This window comes from Mauremys mutica, chromosome 10, assembly GCF_020497125.1.
Source record: "Mauremys mutica isolate MM-2020 ecotype Southern chromosome 10, ASM2049712v1, whole genome shotgun sequence".
Lineage (NCBI taxonomy): Eukaryota > Metazoa > Chordata > Testudines > Geoemydidae > Mauremys > Mauremys mutica.
This window is the reverse complement of record NC_059081.1, coordinates 75,665,388-75,691,625: the sequence shown is the minus strand read 5'-3', so window position 1 is coordinate 75,691,625 and position 26,238 is coordinate 75,665,388. Positions and strand designations below refer to the sequence as shown.

General features: G+C 47.9%; 2 protein-coding genes across 2 annotated transcripts in view; both read left to right on the top strand.

The window, feature by feature from the left end:
* Positions 1-26,238, top strand: part of LOC123378363 (UDP-glucuronosyltransferase 1-6-like) — a 113,954-nt gene that overhangs the window by 19,692 nt on the left and 68,024 nt on the right. The window lies entirely within an intron of this gene.
* LOC123378692 (UDP-glucuronosyltransferase 1-6-like) lies at positions 21,016-21,982 on the top strand. Its single transcript, XM_045032783.1, has one exon. The coding sequence runs from the start codon at positions 21,050-21,052 to the stop codon at positions 21,980-21,982; it is 933 nt and encodes a 310-aa protein (XP_044888718.1). The 5' UTR covers positions 21,016-21,049.

Below are 26,238 nucleotides of genomic sequence, written 5' to 3'. Positions count from 1 at the left end.
ATCAGGGCTGGGGCAGGGGGTTGGGGTTAGGGTGGAGGCTCGGGGTGCAGGCTCCAGGTGGTGGCTTACCTCAAGCAGCTCCTGGAAGCAGTGGCATGTCTCTTGTCCGGCTCCTACGTGGTGCGGCCAGGCAGCTCTGCACACTGCCACAGTTCCCGGCCAATGGGAGCTACAGGGGTGGCGCCTGGGGCAGAGCGGAACACCCTGGCTGCACCTATGTGTAGGAGCTCAAGGGGGGCCATAGCATGGCTTCCGGGAGCTGTGTGGAGCAGCCCCTGACCCTGCTCCCCGTTGGAGCACTGGAGGGGGGCCATGCCGCGGCTTTTGGGAGCCGTGTGGAGCAGCCCTTGACCCTGCTCCGGCTAGAGCACTGGAGCAGGGCAAGCCCCAGATCCCACTACCCAGCAGGAGCTCAAGGCCAGATTAAAACAGCTGGCAGGCCAGATCCAGACAACAGGCTGTAGGTTTCCCACTCCTGCTCTACACTCTTTCTTTAGGTGATTGTATCTACTTACTTGGCTTTAATTAACAGTTATACATCGCTGATTAAAAATCTAGCTGTCTATTCTTGTACCCCTCCATCCAATCCCACATCTCGGCCTGTCTCTCTGAGTCTCAGTGAGGTCTCACCATCAGCTTAACCTTAGCATTGTTAAAACTAAACTGCTCTGTTCTACCCCTTGGAGCATTCCCCTCTTCCTCTCTCACTGGTAGCAACATCACAATCCTCTCCGTTACTCAGGCCTATAACCTGGTACCATCTCAGATTAGTCCCTTCTCTAGAACCACACATCCAGGTCATGCTAAATCTTGCTGCTGCTGCTTCTTCCACAGCATCTCTGAGATTCAGCCCTTTCTCTCTACCCACACCACTAAAAATCACATCTGGGGCCTCATTACCTCCCATCTGGCTACTGGATTCTCCTCCTCCTCTGCTCTTCCTGAAACCTAAGTCACCCCATGCAGGTCCACACAAAAAGCTGCTGCCCATCATTTTTCACCAGGTCACCCCACTCAAGGAGTCCGTTCACTGGTTCCCTCTTCACCATATCAGATACAAGTTCCTTGCCTTCACCTTTAAGGGCCTTCACAACTTAGCCCCTTCCTTGGTCTCGGCATTTCTATTTACTGTGTCTCCTTTCCATCAGCAGTGCCAGTCTCCATCATGCCTTTGTGTGCTTCTTTCACAAGCATGTTCATGCTTTCACCATTGCTGCCCCTCATGGCTGGAACATGAAAGTGATTAAGCAAATATAAACAGTAGAGGCAGTGACCTGGTGGAGGAATCACCCAGGCAGGTGATGGTACATATGCTGATTTGGAATGACTCAGATAAAGTCAGAGCAGGGGAAAGGTCAGTGGGGTATGTAATTCAGACAAAGCACCGTGGATAGGGACAAAAACAAGCAAAGGGGAAATACAGATAACACTGCAGAGTGGAGAAGCTTTATTTTGGGCACAAATCAGAGGACTGAAAAAGCTTTAAATCTCATAGTGAAAAGCCAGTTGTGTTTCAGCTTTTGGCAATAAAATGTTGGTTTCAAGTGTCTCTTTGGCAGAAAGGTAAGCGACACGGGATAAATATTTAGAAAGGTAAATGGATAGTCTCAGGGTTTTAGCCTTCCTTCATTCTGTGTACTGTTGACACTTCAGAATGGATGTCCCAGCTCAGCACGAACAGAATGAACTCAATTGGAAATAGTTCTTGTTATATTAGGCACTGGTTTTCTCTTGGAGAAATCTAAGCAGCATAGTAGGGAAATGTATACAATGCCATAAATGCAGGAAGAGGTTCTTCTGCATCCTTTTGCATTTGCTACCTAAAGAACACATATAAGCACATAAGAGTTACCATACAGCATCAGCCCAATAGTCCGACTTGTCCAGTATCCTGCCTCTGACATTGGGCCATTCTTGAGCTTCAGGGAGAGTGACCAGAATAGGGCAATTACTGAGTGATCCACCTGTCTTCCACTCTTGGCTTCTGGTAGTCAGAGAACTAGGGTTGCCCTTAGCATGGGGTTAAATCTGACCATCTTGGACAAAAGCCATTGATGGACCTGTTCTCCATGAACTTAGCCAGTTCCTTTGTGAACCCAGTTACACTTTTGGCCTTCACAACATTCCATGGGAATGAGCTACACAGCTTACTTGTGCGTTGTGTCGAAAAGTACCTCCTCCTCTTTGCATTAAACCTGCTGCCTATTAACTTGATTGCACAACCCCTCTTTTTTGTATTGTGGGAAATGGGTAAATAACATTTCTGTATTCACTTTTTCTACACCAGTCATGATTTGATAGACCTCTATCTTTTCTCCCCTTAGTCATCTCTTTCCTAAGCTGAACAACCCTAACCTTTTTAATCTCTCTGCTAAGGGAAGCCGTTTCATACCCTTAATGAACTTTGTTGCCCCTCTCTGAACCTTTTCTAGTTCCACTAAATCCTTTTTGAGATGGGGCGACCAGAACTGCACGCAGTATTCAAGGTTTGGACACACCATGGATTTATATACATTTTCTGTCCTATTTTCTAACCTTTTCCTAATAGTTTCTAGCACACTATTAGCCTTTTTAAACGATGCTGTGCATTGCATGGAAATTTTCAGAGAGCTATCTACAGAGACCCCAAGATCTCTTTCTTGGATGGTAACAGATAGCTTACAAACCATAATTGTATATGTATAATATAGATTTGTTTCCCCCCAAATGTGCACTTCTTTGCAATTATCTGTGTTGACTTTCATCTGCCTTTTTTTTTTTTTTTGCCCAGTCACCCAGTTTTGTGAGGTCACTCTTAGACTATGGCTCACAATCATAAGTTTGTTACACACAGAGACACAAACCCCAAGCTGATTGTGGGTTCTGTACTTAGAGTTTGTTAGGTAAAAAGCAAGTCCTACTCACCTCTCCAGCACCCGAGTTAGTGCGGAGTTGGTATAAGGCTCAGAGATCTGTCAGAGACCAGACAACAATTCGTTGATCAACGGGCTCACACCATCCTTAGCTTAAGAGCCAAGCTTTGGAGTAAGTATGGCAAGTTTATTAGGGGTGAGCATCAATGTTTATACACAGAAGTAAACAAAGTGATTAACAGATCATAATGGTCATGCATAATCAATCAAGATTCTACGGGATAAAACAGGTTAAAATGCAAATTGGAGAAGACAAAAAGGGGAGATGGTTACTTATTGGGAGGGGAAGGGTCATGAGTAGTTCGCAGGTCAAAGTTTTTGATTAAAAGTTTCAGAAAGAGACATGTAGTCTGAGTTAAGTTTCAGTTCATAAAGAGTTCAGACTCAACATTCCTCCATTTGTAGCTATTGGGATAACTATTTACCAACAGCTACACCCCATTTTAAGGAGCCAAGGGCCGCTTGGCAATTTCAGCCTGGGCCAACTCGAAGAGAGTAAGGCCTTTGGCTGAAGTAGAAAAAGAATAAACTGACCCACATGAGTTTATGAGGGAGGGAACACATTGAATACAGCAACACAGTATTATAAGGATTACTATGGCCCCAACAACACCCACCAAGAGTTTTTTAACCCACCCAAATCCAGGCAACCAATTCCATAAGGCTCCCCACCAATCATAAGGTGGCTGGCCAGAGGAGTAGTTCTTAGCCATTTCCCTTAGATGTTTGGTACGTTGAAAAGTGTCAGGGTAGGTGTCGTTTACAAAAACACAGCATTTTTCATAAGCAGAAAATAAAATAAAAAGGCATAATAAAAAACATACAGTTGTCAGAATAAAAGGTCCTCTCATTTTTTGAGTCAATTTAAGTCTGATGTCTGAAAGAGGTAAGCTGGTCCACTGGTTAGAGGCAGTATCCTCAGTGGTGGCAAGAGCTGCTGGTTCGTCACTGTGGTCCACTACGGCTGGCTTGACGTGGGAGTGGTGGATCCAGGATTGGAACACTGCAGTCTGGGTTTTAAAAGAACCTGGTGGGGTCCAGTAAACCTCGGCTGGAGGGCGTCGCCACGAACGAACTTTTTGGCCCAGACGAAGTCCCCTGGTTGGAACGGGTGGATCTGTTCTTCCAGCGGCACGGTCTGGGAAAACTGTGAGGCTTTCCAAAGGGTACGGAGGCGAGCCTGTAGGGAGAGAAACTGGCACGCGGTCATATGATCCCCTCCCAATAGTGAAACATCAGCACGTGGTAGCGCCCCGCCTTTGAAAGGGGGGTGTCCATAGAGCAGTGCAAAGGGGGATAATCCCAATACACGGGTTGGGCGAGTACGAAGGTGAAACAGGACCAAGGGAAGTACCTGAGGCCAGTTTAACCCTGTTTCCTGACAGTATTTAGCCAATGTAAGCTTAAGCTCCCTATTGTCAGAGGGCAAACCAAAACAAGAAGGTGCTTTTTCCCAAAAGCCTTTGGCATATCTGCAAAGTCAATTTGAAGATGTTGAAATGGTGCAGCAGGCGGAGGTCTTCCACCCTTAATTTTGTTAAGAGGCGGAGCAGGTCCATTTCGCTGACATGTGCTGCATGCTTTCACTATTGACAGGCAGTAGGGTTGAATGCCTGGAGCATACCAAAAGCGAGCGATGGTGTCCACAAGGGCGTGCGTGCCGTAGTGACCCCCCTTATCATGGTGCCAGCGAACTGCCACGGGGTATGTGGAGCGAGGGAGGCAGGCTCGGCCATCCGGCATAAGCCAGGTCCCTTTGACCGGAGTGGCTCCGAGGCTCTCCCACGACTGTAGTTCAGCAGCAGGTACCGGTACGGGGTGCGGTGGAGTAAAGGAGGAGGTCACAATAGCCAACGTGGGCATGGCTAAGGGTAAGACGGCAGCCGCCTTGGCGGAGGCGTCGGCCAGGGCATTCCCACGGGTGACGGGGCTATCATCTTTAGTATGGGCCCGGCAATGAACTACAGCCAGGACCGAGGGTTCTTGGAGGGCATCCAAAAGCTTGTGGATGAGGGGGAGGTGCTGAATGGGTTTACCGGCAGCTGTCTGGAAACCTCGAAACTTCCAGAGGTGGATGTGACAATGCACAACTCCAAAAGCATACTTGCTATCAGTAAAAATGGTAACGGTCTTACCAGCGGCCAACTGGCAGGCTCGGGCCAGGGCATAGAGTTCGGCGGCTTGGGCTCCCCAGTTGCCTGGCAGTGAGGCGGCCTCTTGAATGTCCCATTCAGAGGTGACTGCATAACCGGTGAAACGCTTGCCATCAACATAGAAGGAGCTTCCGTCCGAGAAGAGGATGCAATCAGGGTTGTCCAGTGGCACGTCAAACAGGTTGTTCCTTATCTGTAAGATGCTATGAACTACTTCCACACAGTCGTGCTGATCCTGGAGGACTGGCAGATCAGGAAGCAAGGTAGCTGGATTAAGGGGCCCACACCTTTCAAAAATTAGGTTAGTGTCTTCTAGGAGTTCGGCCTCTAGCTGCTGCTGACGATGGGCCGAAAAGACTTGGGTTGTGCCCCTACGCAGAAGGGCTGACAAAGCATGAGAGGTCCAGACCGTGGTAAAATGACCAAGGGTCAGGCTCTTTGCCTTTGTGATCAGCAGGGCAGCTGCTGCCAGAGTCCGGGTGCAGGATGGGGTTCCCTGAGCGACAGGGTCGATCTGCTGGGAGTAAAAAGCAAGCGGGAAATGGTGGGGCCCGCTCAGCTGGGTAAGGACGCCACTAGCAATTCCGCCCCTCTTGTGGACAAAAAGGTGAAAGGGTTTGCTGTAATTGGGGGGGGGCGGAGAGACATGGAGGAGGCCACACTGTCCTTGAGTAACTGAAAGGCTTGAATCGTGTCTGGGGACCACTGCAAAGGGTCAGGAGCAAGGTTAGCAGTCAGTCGGTGGAGCGGTTTGCTCAACTCCCCGCAGGACGGCAACCAAGGTCGACAGAAGCCAATTAATCCTAAGAAACCTCGAAGTTGTTTCTTGGTGTTTGGCAGAGGGCAGTTTTGGATAGTCTTTATGCGGACTGGGTCCATTTGTCTCCCCTCTGGGGTTAACAGGAAGCCCAGATATCAGACCTTCTGTGAGACCCACTGAATCTTGTTAGGGTCTACCTTGTGGCCTCTGGTGTGTAGGTATAATAAAAGTGCCTTACCATCGATGCGGAGGGCGGCTTCTTCGCGGTTACCTAGTAGGATGTCATCTACGTATAGGACTAACGTGGATCCCTGTGGACTGGTGAAGCCTTCCAAGTCGTGGCGGAGGCATTGGCTGAAAATCGTGGGGCTGTCTCTGTAGCCTTGAGGAAGTCGTTGCCAGACATAACTTTGTCCCTCCCAGGTGAAGGTTGCACAGGAATGCTGAAAAAGGCTGATTTTAAGTCAATAACAGTGAACCACTCAGCATCCCAGGGGATTTGGCTGATGATAGTAGCCGGATCAGGAACTACTGCATGAAGAGGGACCACATACTGATTAATAACCCGTAGATCCTGTACAAAGCGCCAACGAATAGGGTCTCCGTCCTTTTTAGGAGGCTTTTTGACAGGCAGTATAGGGGTATTACAGGGAGTGCGCTGAGGGCGGACTAGCTTTTGTGCAATGAATCCCTCGACAATGGGGCGGATGCCTTCCCGAGTTTCCAGCGACAGGGGGTATTGGGGAACTGACGGGGGGGCTAAGGAGGGCTTCACTTGAATCCTTACTGGCTCTGCTGAAAGGAGCAGGCCAACATCAGTGTCAGAAATTCCCCAGAGGGTTGAAGGCAAGTCAGTGAGGTCAGGGGAGAGAGAGGGGGGGGGTTCCCAATTACCCTGAGTTAGGGCCGAATCTCCTAACACTGTCATCAATAATCCTACCCCTTCAGGAGTGCAGGTTAAAGTAGCCTCAAGCTTACAGAGTAAATCCCGGCCCATCAAAGGGATCGGACAAGCTGGGGAAAAAAGAAAACGGTGAGAAAAACATTTATCAGCATAAATAACATTTAGAGGCAAAGTGAGTCCCAGAGACTGTGGATTGCCTTCCACCCCAGTTGCAGTTTTAACCTCAGAGGATAGCCAGGGAGAGGGGGCATGATTTAAAAGAGAGAAAGTAGCTCCAGTATCAATGAGGAAACAGACAGGCAGTCCCTGGACTGAAAGGGTTAGATGAGGCTCTTTGCTGGGAGGGGAGAAAGTGAGGAAAGAGCCGGCTAAAGACATTAAGGAAATAAGACCATCACATTGTTTGCCTTCGCCCCCGGGGTACCGTCATTGAGAAGGCTAAGTTCGCTGCAGCTGCTGCTGTTGCCCGTAGTTGATCCAGGCCTGAGGAACGGGCTGGGCTGGTGGTGCAGGAGTGTATTCGTCCCTGGTGTAAGTATCTGCGGATGCGACCGGACCCTCTGGGCGTCCCCAGGGGCATTCACGTTTAAAGTGACCGGGTTGTCCGCACTGAAAACAATTTCCTGGTGGCTGGGGTTGCCAGGACCCTCTTCCCCGAGCACCCTGAAATCCCCTGCCACGGCCATGGCTTCTGCCTCGAATACCACCGCAAAAAGCTAAAGCCATCAACTTATATTCTTCCTTTTCTCTTTCTTTTTACTACTTTCCCTTTCTCCCATGCAAAACTCCTCCCGAGGTGTGCCCCTCCATTTCCTCCTTATCCCTCTGCAGAGATTCCAATCTGGAGTCCTGCAGATTCCCCTCTGCACTCTGGAGAGAGTCCCCTTGCGGAGGAATAGGGGCAGGTGCAGTGGGGACCAACTGACGAGTTAAAACACGCCGTGGTTTACACCCTTCATCGAAATAACATGGAGGGGGTTCACTCTCGGAAGAATACCTGACTGCCATAATCTTTAAAGATTTCCACAGCTCTGCTGCTGTGTCCCAACAAAACCAGTAACATAACTGTCCCGGATGGTCTTTTTCGATCTGGCTCCTTACTCCTCTTAAGGCAGCCTGTTCGAAAGAGCCATACGAAGGCCACCTCATCTTCGGGTCGGCCAATACCGCGGTATACCCAGTCCAATTCCTTACACACAGTGTGTACAACTTCCTCCTAGACATTCCTGTCTGTACTGGGAGTTTCCCTTCATTCCATAACTTATTTACAATCCCCAGCGGACTCTCAAGAGGCACGCTAGTCCCTTGACCCATGGTGTCTGACAGGAGCCCTCCAACTGACGTTTATCCTGCTGTCCAGTACACAACCCCTCAATATTGAATTGGCTGGGAGAAATCTCCCGTGGCGCCTGCCAATTCGTATATGAGTGGTCTGACCACTGGACAAAGGCACCACACCAGAAGGAATCCCGGACGAGCCCCCAAATTGTTAGGTAAAAAGCAAGTCCTACTCACCTCTCCAGCACCCGAGTTAGTGCGGAGTTGGTATAAGGCTCAGAGATCTGTCAGAGACCAGACAACAATTCGTTGATCAACGGGCTCACACCATCCTTAGCTTAAGAGCCAAGCTTTGGAGTAAGTGTGGCAAGTTTATTAGGGGTGAGCATCAATGTTTATACACAGAAGTAAACAAAGTGATTAACAGATCCTAATGGTCATGCATAATCAATCAAGATTCTACAGGATAAAACAGGTTAAAATGCAAATTGGAGAAGACAAAAAGGGGAGATGGTTACTTATTGGGAGGGGAAGGGTCATGAGTAGTTCGCAGGTCAAAGTTTTTGATTAAAAGTTTCAGACAGAGACATGTAGTCTGAGTTAAGTTTCAGTTCATAAAGAGTTCAGACTCAACAAGTTCACCAACCAAGTATCAAGTGTGAACAGTCTAACCATGGAGTCACAGACAGTCCCCTCGGGCACTCCAGTCTATCTTGCCATCAACCTGCCTTTTTGATAGATGGCCCCTTACACCAAAAGTCATAATATTCAGTACCCCTTCCCCCAGAGTTCAAGGTGTGATGGAATAAGAGTTTGTGCATTCCCCTCTTTATTGGTATGGGGGAAGCAATCAACCAAGTCTTTTGTTCACTGATGTGCCACAATGGTTTGTCTGGTATCTATAAGCCTTCTTTTGTTGGGAAGGAGATTCGACACCTCTTGTGGTAAACTAGTATTTCACGCTCAGTAATGCTTCTCTCCTGACTGGGCGTATTTACAGTTTCATAGCAAACACTTGCATAGTTACAGAGCAAAACACTTAACTATTACCTTATAACACAGGATACAGATATTAGAAGTGAGATTAATGCAGGCAGCAACTCACTAACATTTCATAAAGTTCAAACTCTAAACACATTCTTATAACTCTAACATCTATTTTAATACTATTGACAGTGTAATAGTGAGTCAAGTGAGTCAGACTGGTTTCCAGCTATGCATTTGTAAGTGTTCAGTGAGGCCTAGGGGCCTTTGTATGAGTTGGCATCTGGTCTGCCAGTGTCACGCACTCTAATTCCCCAGTCTGCTTTGGACTTAACTATCTTGAATAATTTTGTGTCTCCTGCAAGCTTTGCCATTTCACTGTTCACCCCTTGTTCCACATCATTAATGAACAGGTTGAACAGCATCGGACTCTGTACAGTTCCTTAAGGGACCCCTCCTTCACCTCTCTCCATTGTGAAAACTGACCATTTATTCCTATGCTTTGTTTTCTATCTTTCAATCAGTCACTGATCCATGAGAGGACCTTCCCTTTATCCTAGGTTTACTTAGTTTCCTTAAGAGCCCTTGGCAAGGGACTTTGTCAAAGGCTTTCTGTATCAACGCTGTATCAACTGGATCACCCTTATGGATGTTAATTGACATGTTTATTCTAAAACCTCTTCTACTGACACATCAGTTGAGGACAGTACTGCAGGATCTGTCATCCAGAAAGAATAGCTCTGATATGAGTATCTCCTCCACATCATCGGCAGTAAAGATTGATGCAAAGAATTCATTTAGCTATTCCACAATGGCCTTGTTTTCCTTGAGTGCTCCTTTAACACCTTTACCCTCTCGTGGCCCCACTACCTGTTTGGCGGGCTTTCCTAACGCCCACAGTCTTAAAAGATAAGTTTATTGTTAGTTTTTGGATCTTTTGCAAGTTCAAAGAAAGACGTTCAGAAGGCCTGCCTTCATATACTTCTACATTGGACTTGCGCCTTCCTGTTTTCCTTATTAGGATTCAACTTCCAAAATTTAAAGGATGCCTTTTTTCCATTAATGGCCTCCATTAGTCTCCTGTTTAGCCACGGCGGTTCTCTTTTGGTCCTCCTACGGTCTTTTTTGATTTGGGGTCTGCATTTAGTCAGAGCCTCTATTTTGGAGTTTAAAAAATGTAAAAAGTAGTCTCCATATTGCTTGCAGGTATTTTACCCTGGGATCTGCTCTTTTTAATTACCACTTACCTAGCACCCTCATTCACATGTGGTTCTCCCTTTTTAAAATTAAATGCTACTCTGATGGGGTTTGTTGGTATTTTCCCCGCTAGAAGGTTGTTAAATTTAATTGCTGGACTAGGACACACCCCAGGTCCCCACCCAAAACCTTAAAAGCAAATAAGAATAAGGGAAACATTTGCCGTTTTCCTTGCCACCTGTAGCAGGGTGGATCCTGCTCCCGCTGAGAAGGGGTTTAAAAAGTGGCCTGACAGGGCTTGAGAGCAGTGGCTCTCAAGGCTGAGCTGATCAGGGAAGTGGCTGCAGCTGGGGGCCACGCCCCAAACAGAGCAACAGGGCCTTATAAGAAGGCAGGGAAGCCAGAAGCCAGACAGTCTCTCTCTGGCTATAGAGAGAGATGGGCCTGGCTGCTTAGGAGCTTGAGACTAGATACCTGAATGCAGCAGGGCTGGGGAAGGCTGAGGAGCTGGGAAGCTCCAGTCTAGAGAGCCCCAGGCTGCGGCCTAGCAGTAGGCCAACGGGTACTGCGGGTTGCAGGGGGCAACCCAGGGGTAGGCCAAGGCAGCAGGTCCAAACCCAACTTTGCCTGTGATGAGTAGGCTGATACTGCAGTCTGTCCCAGAGAGTGGGGCTAGACAATGACTGGCAGTAGCCAAATACTGAGGCAATGTAGGGATAGAGGGTGGGGGTTCCCTGAGAGAGAAAGGGAGACCCAGAGAGAAAGGGGTTGCTGCTAGGGGGCAGCGCCCCATGTAGAAGGGCACCGGGTCCAGGGAGGGACACGGGGGCCTACGAACAGGTGGATCACCAGCCTGCAGAGGGTGCTCCAGGGCTGGACTGAGCTAAATTCGCAGAGCAACCAGCAGGAGGCGCCGCAGGGGTGAGTCGACCCGTTTACACACCCCTTCACATTGCTTGCAGTGCTGTTGAGAACAGACTCGCTGTTCCATAAGGCTTTTGTTTCCATCGCTCACAGTTATCAAGAAGATTCTGGATGGGGGCTTTGCTAGTTCGTGGATTTTTTTTCTGTACAAAAATGTTTCAAATACACCATTAAACTAACTCTTTGGCACATCTTAGTAAAATGATCCCTTTTCTTACTTCATGGAGCAGGAAAGTTTGAATTGATGCACTTTGTAACATGGGGGAAAAAAGGTAATTCCTTCACAAAGTAATATTTTTGCTGTCTGTTTCATTCGTTCTGTATTTTTTTAAAGATGGAACCAACTGAAGATACTGCTGTACTTTTTTATTATTAAAGGTCACAATCTCTTTGTTTAAAGGAGCAATATTTAAGACATATTCATTTGGCAGCTCTTCCAGCATTTTGCAGTAGGCCAGCTTCTCTGAACTTCCTTCTTACCACAGGCATGAGGAACATGATCTGTTTGAAACCCCCCATTAAATTGTGTCATAGGACATTAATGTGATGTTAACTCAGGTGATACAGCAACTTGATACCTATGAACTCAAGTGCATGATAAAGCCACAACTTCTCGGTCTGGCTGCAGGCTCAAGTTCAAACAACTGGGGCATCAGTATGCAGAGATTGTTGCATAAGCAGGGTTAACATATTTCTGTTATATCCTTGGGGGCAACGGTTTTAGGAAGAAATCACTGGAGACACAGAGAGCTGTAAACCTTAAAAGCAGCCATTTATTGCCACACACTGAACTAACCAAAACCCAGCCAAAACTGGCTGGGCTATCCCCTAATAATCTAACTCAGTTTCCATAGCAACACAAGATTCTATTACCACACAAACCAAACACACAACAATTTCAGGTTCCCAAAAAGAGGACACGGGGGAGTGGCGGTGGAGGGGAGCTGGAGGGAAGGGTGGAATTGCAGGAGTGGCAGGGGTACCTGTGGCAGGGTTACTCACTGGCAGGTTGGCTGGCGCAAGCCCAAGATGCAGAGACAGCTGTCAGTCAGTGCCTCCCTGTGGGACTTCCCAAGGCTGGGAGCTGGGGCCTGGGTGGTGGGGATGAGATCCAGCAACTGCAGCTGTGGAGGAATGGACCAATCAGCTGCAGATACTGGGGAGGGACCAATCGGGAAGCGGACCAGTCAGGGCTCTTTCTGAGATGCAGCCTCTGCTCTGCAGAAACCCTGGACATTCCCTGTTGTTTGAAAAATCTGCCTGGAGAGGAGGGAGGCTCTAAAAAGAAGCTCTCTGGGGAAACCCAGATGTATGGTAACCATATGCACAGGAAGGGAAGAACCACAACTGAGGCAGAATTTTGGGTCCAGTGGAGGAATGAGTCACTCTTCTGCCCCCACCAGACTTTCCCTGCTTGGGGGACTGTGATGTTCTGGGGACGACACAGACCAGTAAGGAGTTCTGTCACTGCCTGCCCTGTAATCTTGGGGGCCTCTGTGCCATGCAGCTATGGTTCAGATCCCTGACACCAGTAGCCAGTCCACAAGCATATGATCTCGCCATGCCTCTCACCAGTTCAGTAACTCTTCACAGGGTGATACCAACAATCCTTCCAATCTGGAGTCTCCCTAAATACATCCTGCCTGAGTTCTGAATGACCAGCTATTTGCACTGCTCCACTCTAGCTCGTCACCCCTGAAGGCGTGAAACCAGCTGCCCAGATATCAGCTTGCTTTGACACATGCACTCCAAAGAGTTTGCACGCTTCTATATTAGATAAAATCCCTTTTCTAATACAAGTTACGTATTGCCTTCAAACAGTTTCCCGGCCTAACCCTGAGCTGGGCCCAGGTGGGGAGTGGAGTGGGTGGGCGGGCCACAGGCAACCGCTGCGCTGTACAGAGGCTCTGGGAGGGGGTAGGAGGGTGCAGCACTTACCTGGGGCTCCTAGGCAGGGCAGGCCAGGAGTCTCCATGTGCTTCATCCCCCAGGCACTGCCCCCGCAGCTTCCTATTGGCCACAGGGGCGCTTGGGGCCGGACACAGACCCACCCTGCACAGGGGCTGCAGGGAGGGGCCGGCAGCCACATGGAGCGAGCAGGCAGGAAGCCATTCAGTTCCACTGCGCTGCTGGTAGTGAGTGGGGGCCCTGGGCTGTTTTCATAGAATCATAGAATCTCAGGGTTGGAAGGGACCTCAGGAGGTCATCTAGTCCAACCCCCTGCTCAAAGCAGGACCAAACCCAACTAAATCATCCCAGCCAGGGCTTTGTCAAGCCTGACCTTAAAAACCTCTAAGGAAGGAGATTCCACTACCTCCCTAGGTAACCCATTCCAGTTCTTCACCACCCTCCTAGTGAAATAGTGCTTCCTAATGTCCAACCTAAACCTCCCCCTCTGCAACTTGAGACCATTACTCCTTCTTCTGTCATCGGGTACCAATGAGAACAGTCTAGATCCATCCTCTTTGGAACTCCCCTTCAGGTAGTTGAAAGCAGCTATCAAATCCCCCCTCATTCTTCTCTTCTGCAGACTAAACAATCCCAGTTCCCTCAGCCTCTCCTCATAAGCCATGTGCTCCAGCCCCTTAATCATTTTTGTTGCCCTCCGCTGGACTCTTTCCAATTTTTCCACATCCTTCTTGTAGTGTGGGGCTCAAAACTGGACACAGTACTCCAGTTGAGGCTTCACCAATGTCGAATAGAGGGGAATGATCAGATCCCTCGATCTGCTGGCAAAGCCTCTACTTATACAGCCCAAAATGCCATTAGCCTTCTTGGCAACAAGGGCACACTGTTGACTCATATCCACCTTCTCGTCCACTGTAACCCCTAGGTCCTTTTCTGCAGAATTGCTTCCTAGCCGTTCGGTCCCTAGTCTGTAACAGTGAATGGGATTCTTCCGTCTTAAGTGCAGGACTCTGCACTTGTCCTTGTTGAACCTCATCAGGTTTCTTTTGGCCCAGTCCTCTAATTTGTCTAGGTCCCTCTGTATCCTATCCCTACCCTCCAGCGTATCTACAACTCCTCCAAGTTTAGTGTCATCTGCAAACTTGCTGAGAGTGCAGTCCACGCCATCCTCCAGATCATTAATGAAGATATTGAACAAAACCGGCCCCAGGACCGACCCTTGGGGCACTCCACTTGATACCGGCTGCCAACTAGACATGGAGCTGTTGATCACTACCCTTTGACGTCGACGATCTAGCCAGCTTTCTATCCACCTTATAGTCCAATCATCCAGCCCATACTTCTTTAACTTGCTGGCAAGAATACGGTGGGAGACCATATCAAAAGCTTTGCTAAAGTCAAGGAATAACACATCCACTGCTTTCCCCTCATCCACAGAGCCAGTTATCTCCTCATAGAAGGCAATTAGGTTAGTCAGGCATGACTTGCCCTTGGTGAATCCATGCTGACTGTTCCTGATCACTTTCCTCTCCTCTAAGTGCTTCAGAATTGATTCCTTGAGGACCCGCTCCATGATTTTTCCAGGGACTGAGGTGAGGCTGACTGGCCTGTAGTTCCCCGGATCCTTCTCCTTCCCTTTTTTAAAGATGGGCACTACATTAGCCTTTTTCCAGTCATCCGGGACCTCCCCCATTCGCCATGAGTTTTCAAAGATAATGGCCAATGGCTCTCCAATCACATCCGCCAACTCCTTTAGCACCCTCGGATGCAGCGCATCTGGCCCCAGGGACTTGTGCTCATCCAGTTTTTCTAAATAGTCCCGAACCACTTCTTTCTCCACAGAGGGCTGGTCACCTTCTCCCCATACTGTGCTGCCCAGTGCAGCAGTCTGGGAGCTGACCTTGTTTGTGAAGACAGAGGCAAAAAAATCATTGAGTACATTAGCTTTTTCCATATCCTCTGTCACTAGATTGCCTCCCTCATTCAGTAAGGGGCCCACACTTTCCTTGACTTTCTTCTTGTTGCTAACATACCTGAAGAAACCCTTCTTGTTACTTTTAACATCTCTTGCTAGCTGCAACTCCAAGTGTGATTTGGCCTTCCTGATTTCACTCCTGCATGCCTGAGCAATATTTTTATACTCCTCCCTGGTCATTTGTCCAAGCTTCCACTTCTTGTAAGCTTTTTTTTGTGTTTAAGATCAGAAAGGATTACACTGTTAAGCCAAGCTGGTCGCCTGCCATATTTACTATTCTTCCTACACATCGGGATGTTTTTTTCCTGCAGCCTCAATAAGGATTCTTTAAAATACAGCCAGCTCTCCTGGACTCCTTTCCCCCTCATGTTATTTTCGCAGGGGATCCTGCCCATCAGCTCCCTGAGGGAGTCAAAGTCTGCTTTTCTGAAGTCCAGGGTCTGTATTCTGCTGCTCTCCTTTCTTCCTTGTGTCAGGATCCTGAACTCGACCATCTCAGGGTCACTGCCTCCCAGGTTCCCATCCACTTTTGCTTCCCCTACTAACTCTTCTCTGTTTGTGAGCAGCAGGTCAAGAAGTGCTCTGCCCCTAGTTGGTTCCTCCAGCACTTGGACCAGGAAATTGTCCCCTACACTTTCCAAAAACTTCCTGGATTGTCTGTGCACCGCTGTATTGCTCTCCCAGCAGATATCAGGGTGATTGAAGTCTCCCATGAGAACCAGGGCCTGCGATCTAGTAACTTCTGCCAGTTGCCAGAAGAAAGCCTGGTCCACCTCATCCCCCTGGTCCGTGGTCTATAGCAGACTCCCACCACGACATCACCCTTGTTGCTCACACTTCTAAACTTAATCCAGAGACTCTCAGGTTTTTCTACAGTTTCATACTGGAGCTCTGAGCAGTCATACTCCTCTCTTACATACAGTGCAACTCCCCCACCTTTTCTGCCCTGCCTCTCCCAATTCACACTGTTCAAACAAACAATCAAACAATCAAGCACACAGTCAAACTGACCAACTGACAAACTGTCCCCTGCAACAGACACTCAGATACTCACCAACACAGCCCCCCTGATGCAGCACTTAGCGTACCTCCTCACGGACAGGGGATGCGCGGGGTGGGGGGCACCTGGGGCGGAAGGCAGGGCCGAGGCAGAGACCCGGTCTCAAACATTGCTGGAGCTGGGCCCCGGGCCAGGAATATTCCTGGTGCCCAGGCACCACGGTCCCATAGAACTTGCCACCCATGAACAGATCATGTGGAAAAGAGAGAAGATAGTTATTCATTACATTTGTGCAGACCCATATAAGGTGAAGCTTCTACCTTGAGGTCAATAATCTCCCATTTGAAAGGGTTATTGCTTATAAAGTGCTTCCTGGAAACTGTTGTTTAATTATAAAACAGTAAACATTGACCCAAGAAGCTAATGCAAGCAAATCAAAGCGGCAGCCGGGGACTCTGCAGCTCTTCATTTCAGTTTCTGCATTCAAAACTTTCTTAGCAGAATGTTTTGTTTTTCTTACACTGAGATGGCTCCTGGGATTAGATCTCTTGATCCACCCATGATAAAGTTTCTTCTGCTGTTAATATTTGTGGGCTTTGCCGAAGGGGGGAAGCTGTTGGTGATGCCTATGGACGGAAGTGCCTGGCTGAGCATGCGTCTTATCGTGGAGAAGCTCCATCAGAATGGGCACGAAATAGTCCTTGTGGCACCAGATACTAATCTGTTTTTGAAATCCGGCAAGAATTTCACAATTAAGACCTATCCAGTGCCTTACAAAGATGAACATGTGGAGGCACTAATGGAGACTTTTGGTAAAGATCGCTTTGTTCAGCAACCCTTTTTAAATGTTGTTATTTCACTCTATGAAAGTCTAGCACTAGCATTCCAGATGCTCTTCCAAAGCTGTGAGAGTTTGTTGAGCAACAAAGAACTGATTCGATATCTTGAAGAAAGTCAATTTGATGGAATCCTTACAGAGCCAGTTGGTATATGCGGGACAATAGTTGCTGAGTATCTGTCTCTCCCTTCTGTGTTCTTCTTACGCGGATTTCCATGTGACTTAAAATCCAAGGCAACTCAGTGTCCAAGTCCATATTCTTATGTCCCAAGAATGTTTACTAGCAACACAGACCACATGACCTTTACCCAGCGTGTGCAGAACCTGCTACACAGCACACTGGCACTGCGAGCTTGTATTGCTCTCTATTCGCCATTTGAACAGCTGGCTTCTGAGTTTCTTCAGAAAAAAGTGACTGTGCATAATCTCTTAGCTCAAGGCTCTGTTTGGCTAATGAGACTAGACTTTGTATTCGAGTATCCCAGGCCAGTGATGCCCAATATGGTCTTTGTTGGTGGATTAAACTGTGCTGAGACAAAGCACCTGTCTCAGGTATGTATATTCTGTTTGCCCTTTATCAATGGCGGGCCAAATCATCACAGGGGCACGCAGGAGCGTGAAGTCCAGCCAAGCTTCTTCCATCCTTAGTGGGTGGGAAGCAATCTCTGGTCAGTGCCCATATACTGCAGGGTGTTACCCAACATTCCTGTGTTGGGAGCTGGGGCTTCCTGACTGAGTGACAGCCAGACACACAGGAAAAGGACAAAGCAGCCTTCCAGCACTGGAACTGATGCTGGCGGACAGTTCTGAAACTGAATTGTCAACTACCAAAGAAGGCACTAGTGCTGAAAGAGCCCCTCACCGTTCCCTGCTGCAAGAAATCAGTGTATGGGAGGGGAGCTTCGCTGCACGATGCCATTAGAAACACACTCATGGCTTTGTGTGTTCCTTGTTCCTGCCTGTCACATGACAGGCCCAACTATGAAAGTGTTCCATTCTTTTTGCAATATATTGTGCATTTAGTGTGGCAGGTGTGATCCTAAACCCACGGAGGCCCAGTGCAAAGCCAAAGATGGTAGAGGAACATGTTTTGCGCTAAGGCCAGCCAACCTTTACTCCATCAGCTGTTAGTTATATTAAAAGGTAACTCTTTGATAGCAATAGCCTCTATGGTCCACAGCGGAGAACTGCAGGTTAAAAGTGTTTCCGCCAGTCACAGGTTTGGGAGCCAGGACTCAGTTCCAAAACTTAGGACTGTTCTGTCCAAATGGGAACAGTTAGAACAAATGATTATCTCAATGACATTTTCAGCACTGGAAGCAGTTGTAGGATGAGAGGGAGAGGCACAACAGGATGCACACAATGCATCCTCAATGAAAGAGTTGTATTATTGAATGTATAAATGATCAGTCACCATCCCTCAGTTTTGCCATCTGTAAAATAGGTATCAGTACTCACCTCACAGGACTGGCGTAAGACTGGATTGCATGTTTGTAAAACAGTTGTGTGAGATTCTCTCATTGTCTGAAATATTCTGTTGAAAGCCACTATAAGAACGCAAAGAATTTTTTACATTGAAAAGTAGGATGGAGGCGAGGGGAACTACAGACGTATGTGTTATTTGTGGGGGAGTTTACAAATGGTTTTCAAAGACTTTTTCATGCCTGCAGGAATTAGCACAAGCTGGATCAAGGTATAAATTGCACCTTCCTGGGCTCCAGGGGAGATTGCCTTGAGAGAGGACAGACGGTGGTGCCACCAGACACATACTAAAAGGCTTCTGCTGAAGTGGAACACTCCTAAGTGCTAGTTAGGGCTTAAAAAGTCATCCTGCCACGTGGCACTGCTCAGGGGATGCACTGAATCTGCAGGGGCCCCAGTCTCCCTGGCCACAGCTTTCTGTAGCTAGCCCCACCCATTTTGTGAGAGGGTCAGTAAAGGGGAAGCTGCTGCTGACTGTCGGCCTGTAGTGGCAGACTTTCTGCCAGCAGAATTTCCAAGAGCAGCTAACAACATAGACCTCCCCTGGGTTGAATCCAGGGGAAGTGGTATAGTGAAAAGGAATGCAATTTAACATCCTCTCATTTCTTGCAATATAAACTCTGTGAATTGCCACAGTGAATCAGATCACCAGTCCTTCTAATCCAGTAGCACATCTCTTAGTGCAAGATGCTTTAGAGGATACTGCAAGAAACCTAGTAGTGGACAGGACTGGAATAACAGAGCTGTGCAGGGAATGAAAATTCCGTTTTGTGGAGGAATTTGATATTTTGACATTTGTTTTTATTTCAGTCAGGAACAAAACCAAAAGTGTTAATTCTCCATGAAAGACAATTCTGAAAAAAAAAATCAGATGGATTGAAATGTTTTGTTTCCATTTTGACTTTTTTCTTTATAATATCCAATGTAACCCAAAATTAAACAAATGTGAAACCAAAATCTGTTCCAAACGAAAACAATCAAACCCCTCAGTTACTGCTGGCTGTAGAATAAAGTTTTGTATCCCTATTGTTCTAGTCAAATGTAACTGTGGATGTTCCCACTGTCGGGAGAAAAGTTAGGGCATCCACCTCTATTGCTTTCATAGTCTCCTCACAGCTTCCACATTTTTTTTCTTCTTCCTCTTAAAGCTGTTTCTCGTTTCATTCCAGGGTCATTTTATCTTTAGAAAACTAATGATTTCTCAATTTTCAGTGTTTACTGACTCTTACAATTGCAGTCATTAATATTCCCGTGGGGAGGGGAAGTTGGATCGTGTAGCTTTTAGAACTAAACTTGGGCACATTCTTTCCGCTGTACTAAGAGCTTAGGCTGCCAGCTCATGTCAAGCTAGCCAACAATTATCAATGAGAGTTAAAGACTGTGAAGATTTCTTAATTGAAGGGGTAACAACTGCCTCAATATGAAGCCAAAATGAGCAAAACATGGTTGGATGTTTGGTGCAGCCAGTCTCTAACCTTTTAAAGCTGAAAATAGCTTTTGAATGCAGAGCATCACTGATTCTACTTTAATCTCTTCTTTTTCCATTCCAAGATTATGTGACATGCTGGGCCCAATCCAGTACATGTGCTCAGGAGCTGCCTGCTGAGGGAGACAGGGGGAAACAACCTCCCTTCTAGCTCAATGGTTAGAGATCTCTAGTTCAAGTTCCCCCTCCACCTGCTGGGAAGAAAGGATTTGAACAGGAATCTGCCACCTCCCAGGAGACTCCTCTAACCTATGGGATATTGTGATCAGGGGCGGCTCTAGGGATTTTGCAGCCCCAAGCAGGGCAGGCAGGCTGCCTCCGGCGGTTTGCCTGCACAGGGTCCGCCTGCGGGAGGTCCACCGAAGCCGCGGGACCAGTGGACCCTCCGCAGGCAAGCGGCGGAAGGCAGCCTGCCTGCCGCTCTCGTGGCGCCAGTAGAGCCCCCCCCCTCTCCCCCCCGCGGCTTGCCTCCCCAAGCACGCGCTTGGCGTGCTGGGGCCTGGAGCCGCCCCTGGTTGTGATGTGTGGCTCCATAGGAGTTCTGTTAAGAAACTGGACAGGATTTTCCTGGCCTCAGCCATGTGGTGTGGATAAGGGTAAGAAAGGGTGATACTGTTGTTATGCGACAGGGTTCAGATTCCAGTGACTATTGTTTTATATACTCCACCCAGGCAAGATCTCCAGATCTATCAGATTGGCAGATGTGTAGTCATATTGCTGAATGCACCACTGGATGGTGTTCAGATACTGCGGTTATGAGTGTGGAATAAAAACCTATTTAGAACAGACTCATCCTCACCAGCAGTACAATGGCAGGACTTTTATGTGCCCCTGGAAGAAAGGACAGAATTTGCCCCTTAATCTCTGTGCGCTGTTTCTCTATCTGTGGATGGTATTTTCTTGCTTTTAGGAGTGTTGGGAGACGTAATGTTAGTAAAGTGCTGTTAGAGCAGGTTCATCTCAGGTTTGGGGCACCAGTTTTGGTCAGTTCTCATTTGACCCAAACTGGTTTACCTGTCTTTTCGGTCTTCACCACTACCTTTGTCAGTTGTAAAAGTATTCATAAAAGTTAACATACTGCAGATCTTTCAAAGCTAATGATTGACAAATGCTAAAAGAACGAAATGCCAGTTTAGTTCACATGAGGACAAGCACATACTGCCAAAAAGTGGGTGTTGTTTCCCAGAGTATAAAAAGTTGTTTCAAACCTCTGTACAGTGACGGAGTCTTTTTCTATCATCCACTGAGATGGCTTTCCTTTTTCATCAACTTTACCAATTTGCATCATGGTTTCTTCTTTTATTAACTTCCTACAACTTTGCTGAAAGTGGCAAGGTGTTGGTGATCCCTCAGGATGGAAGTCACTGGCTCAGCATGCGTGCAGTGGTGGAGAAGCTCAGTGAGAAAGGGCATGAAATAGTAGTGGTTGCTCCAGAGACAAATTTGCTTTTGAAAGCATCAGAGCATTACACAAGGAAAACGTATGCTGTGCCTTACACCCAGGAAGATCTTGACCAGAGTTTTAGTAAATTCGCTAACAGTCTCTTTCGTGAGGTCTCCTTTCCCAACACTATCCTGGCACAATACCGGAACGTCATGTACATCATTAACATGTATTTTCACAACTGTGACAGCCTGCTGCAGAACAGAGAAATCATACAATACTTGGAAGAGAGTAAATTTGATGCACTCTTCACAGACCCAGCATTGCCATGTGGGGTGATCCTGGCAGAATATCTGTCTATCCCTTCTGTGTACTTCTTTCGTGGTTTTCCATGCAGTTTAGAGCATGCAATCTGTAAATCTCCAAACCCTATTTCCTATGTCCCAAGATGCTATACCAGCTACACAGACCACATGACATTTACCCAGCGAGTGCTGAACCTATTTGTTAGCACTTTAGAGACACCGCTGTTTAAGGATTTGTATACCAAATACCAAGACATTGCTTCAAAGTTTCTCCAGAGAGATGTGCACTTACCAACACTTTACAGAAATGGCTCCATATGGCTCCTGAGATACGACTTTGTGTTTGAGTATCCCAAACCAGTGATGCCCAACATGGTCTTCATCGGAGGCATAAACTGTGAGGAGGGGAAGAACCTATCTCAGGTATGTTCAGTGATTCTGTTTTGTGTTTGCACTTTCATTTTGATATTTTCTCTGTGGAAAAAGCTGTAGATGAGCAATGAGCATTATACCTCACTGTAATATCCCTAATTTACACACCCTCCTCCCTGGCTCTCCACACAAAATACAAAATAGGACGCTGCCTGCACTGAATGTGAATCAGATTCCAAATGATTTTCTCTGCTAGTGAAAAACTGTATTGCCTTAACATAAATTAAAAGTCTAAGCAATATTACCAAACAAAGTGCAGGCTTTGCTGAAAAGTAGGTGAGCCAAAGTCCGCTGTTGTGCAGCAGTGTAAGTCTGGAGACAGGCCATTGACATTAACTGGCCAGAGATTTTCTCTGTTGTAAATTAAACCCGACTTTGTAACTGATGTTTGCAACTTTCAAAAAAGGAACTTTCAAAGAAAGTGAAAGTCCACAGCCATCTGGATTGTTGTGTCAGCAGAAGTGGTGGGTCAGCCCTTCCTCCTGCCCCAGTGAGACCATTTCCTCCACCTCCTGATCAAACTTGTACCATTGTTCTCCCTTCTCCTATAATCCCTTCGGGGGCTGGACTAGATACCTTCTGAGGTCCCTCCAACCCTGATATTCTATGATTCTATGACTCCTCCTCCTCCTCAGCCTCTGAATCTGCTCCAGTTCCTTTCCCTCACAATGCCGGTCTGCTTTGGTCCTCCCCATCATAAGAAACTCCCCTTGAATCCAGCTCCCTCCTCAGCTGTCACTCCACTGCCTCTTCCTCTCACAGGGTCAAGTTCCTTTCTTCCAGTTTAACGTAAACACTCTCCAGCCAACACTCTCAGCTCTTTTCTGTCTCTGTTGATCACACTTTCTTTCTGATTTGTTCCTTTCAACACTGTCTCCTTATTCTTGTTTGAGAATGTGTCTGTGTGTATCCCAGTGTGAGACTGGAGGGTGTTTCAGGATAACTGGTCTCTGTGGATAGACTGAGCCCAGCTAGGGCGGCCAGTAGTCCAGTTTTCGACCGGAAAGGCTGGTTGGAAAGGGGACCTGACAGATCTACCTACCAGACATCTAAAGTCCGGTTCCTGTGAGCAGTGAAGGCAGGCAGGCACTAGGTCTTCACCCCTGCCAGCCCCTACTTACCCGGGGCTGCCTCTTACCTGCGTGGGGCCGCTGCAGCTCCCAGCCCCAGCTCCACAGGCAAGTCCCTGCTGACGGGGGTAGAGGAGAGGGGAAGAGCAGTGAGTAATGGCAGAAAGGGGGAAGAAGAGCAAATGGGAACGGGGCCTTGGGGGAAGAGACTGGGCTCAGGAGGAAGAAGCGGTAGAGTGACCGGACAGCAAATGGGAAAAATCGGGACAGGGGGTGGGGGGTAATAGGAGCCTATATACCGGTAAGAAAAAGACCCCAAAATAGGGACTTTCCCTATAAAATTGGGACATCTGGTCACCCTAAGAAGTGGTGCAGGGGCGGGACCCTGGTGGGGAAGAGTTGGAGCAGAGGCTGGGCCTAGGGGGGAAGAGGTGGGGTGGGGAAGGTTCTGGCATTCTTGCTGGAGCATCCGGTTTTTAGATAACAAAGTAATAACAAAGTTGTCAACCTTAAGCCCAGCTCCCCTGGACTGGAGCATGTGACCCCAATGCAGCTAATGAAAGAGGACTACATCTGGGTCTGTCACAGGCTGCTAGTAGGCAGCTGGGGAGGAAGGACTGAGACAGGCTGAGCCCTAGAGAGCAAAGCCGCACCGGAGTGGAGTTCACTCCTGTGGTGGGTCCCTGAAGCAGGGGGCTCAGAGAAGGAATCCCGCGGCTGCAGCTTCAAGAGGAGTGCAAAGCTGGTGGAGGCCAGGAAGCTTGAAGGAACTGGAGTGCCAAAGAGTTGGCACAAAGTGGCCACAAATGGCTCGGAGAAAATCCCCCTGGTATACGGGAACTCCCTGCTGGTGAAAAGTCTCTGTAACTGAGCCCTGCGCTATCTGCTGCTGCATCCCCCTCCCCTCTAGGAGATGGATGTGTGGGGGAGGGGAGAGGGAGATGGGTCTGGACTAGGATGTGACACAGTAGGGCTCTGCAGCACCTAACCTCCACTGGAATAAGGCAGGTTATGTATATAATGCAATCACTTGGTGTGACTGCAGCTCGAGCCGCATAGCCGACCTCGCTTTAATAGAACTAGTTCAGGTCCCAGAACAGTGTGGGGGCAGCAGCGCAAGCTTCAGCACATGCTAGCTAATTACTCAGGGTTCCAGGTGAGCTTGGACACCCTGCACTGATGCTCACAGTGGTGCAGCTTCGCACCCATGGGACTTGAGCTGTCTAGATTAAAGCTAACTCAGATCTCTCTGCTTCAATGCAATCAGAGGTGGTGCTAGTCCACTGGGGGCCCTAAGCAGGAATATTTTGGGGCCCCTCCCCCCCACACACAACACATAATAAAAGACAAATAGGGGGCCCCTTGAGCTGCTTGGGACCCTAAGCAATTGCTTAAGGCATGACTACACATACAGCACTGCAGCGGCTCAGCTGAACCGATACGGCCACACCACTGCAGCGCACCTGGTGATGATGCTCTATACTGACAGGAGAGAGCTCTCCTCTCAGCTTAATAAAACCACCTCTGCGAGCGGCAGAAGCTATGTTGGCGGGAGAGCTTCTCATTAGAACGGCCACACTGGGTCAGACCAATGGTCCATTAGCCCAGTATCCTGTCTTCTGACAGTGGCCAGTGCCAGGTGCCCCAGAGGGAATGAACAGAACAGGAAATCAAGTGATCTATCCCCTGTCGCCCATTCCCAGCCTCTGGCAAACTGAAGCTAAGGACACCATCCCTGCCCATCCTGGCTAATAGCCATTGATGGGCCTTGTGATGGGTCATCCCTCCCCACCCGGGGTGCCACTTGGAACTGGGATACCACTGAGTCCCCTGACCCACCAAACTAGGCTTCCTTTTACACTGTACTGCTGTGACAAGCTGCAAAGTCTACTCTAGCCTGCACTTTCACCAGCATACATACAGGTAGGGACACACCCAGCTGCAGTTACATGCAGGCAGGGCCATTGACCAGCCCCTGGATGGGAAGGCTTCAGCTAGGGCACCTCCCAGTTCCTAAGGCATGCATCCCCTCTGGAGCGTAAACCCAAAATTATACCATCTTGCACTGCACAAGGAATTGTACAGCGTAAGCTCAGAAAATTCATCCTCTCCTTCAGTGTGGAGAGGAATATGCAACAGCTTTCTGCCTCAAGTTTTTATTTCCACACCCTGGTTTAGATAGAGCAAAAACAAGTGTTTTAACTACAAAAGATAGATTTTAAATGATTATAAGGGATAGCAAACAGATCAAAGCAGATTACCTAGCAAATAAACAAAAAAGGCAAACTAAGCTTCATATACTAAATAGATTGGACATGAACAGCAGATTCTCAGCCTAAGTGATGATACAAGCGGGCTGCAGATTCTTAAGGGGCAAACTGCACTTGCTTATAGCTTGGAATCCCCAGGTGTTCCATTCACAGGCTAAAAATCCCTCTAGCCTGGGTCTAGCACTTCCCCCAGTTCAGTCTTTGTTCCTTAGGTGTTTCCAGGAGTCTTTCTGGGTGGGGAGTCAGTGAAAAACCCAGATGATGTCACTCCCCTGCCTTATATAGCTTTTCCATATGGCGGGAACCCTTTGTTTCAAAGCTTGGTTCCCATGCCAGTCAGTGGAAAAATACTGACATCCCAAGATGGAGTCCAGCACCAGGTGACCTGGGTCACATGTCCCTGTAAAGTTACAGCAGCCACCCCCCACTGGCTGTTTGGTGCATTCACAGGAAGGCTCGCCAGGTGGGAGATAAGCTTCTCCTAAGACCTATTGTTTCTTCCTAATGGCTCATTAACCTAAATGTGCCCTTCCCACCCAGCCATCTAGAATAAGAACATTTTGCCTAGTGGGCATTCCCCAGGAATTGCTACATGTGAAACTGATACATAGTCAATATTCATAATTTTGGATGCAAAAATGATACATGCATACAAATTAGATAATCATCTTCAGCAAACCATAGCCTTTCCAATGATACCTCACGTGCCTTAGCTTGCATAAAATACATCATAATTATGATAATAATTTATCATACTAATATCACTATGAAGAATATGGGGTGCAGTGACACAGGCCTATCCTCCATGAATTTATCACGTTCTTTTTTGAACTCTGTTATAGTCTTGGCCTTCAACATTCTCTGGCAAAGAGTTCCAGAGGTTGAGGGCAACAAAAATTATTGGGGGCTGAAGCACATGACTTATGAGGAGAGGCTGAGGGAACTGGGATTATTTGTCTGCAGAAGAGAAGAATGA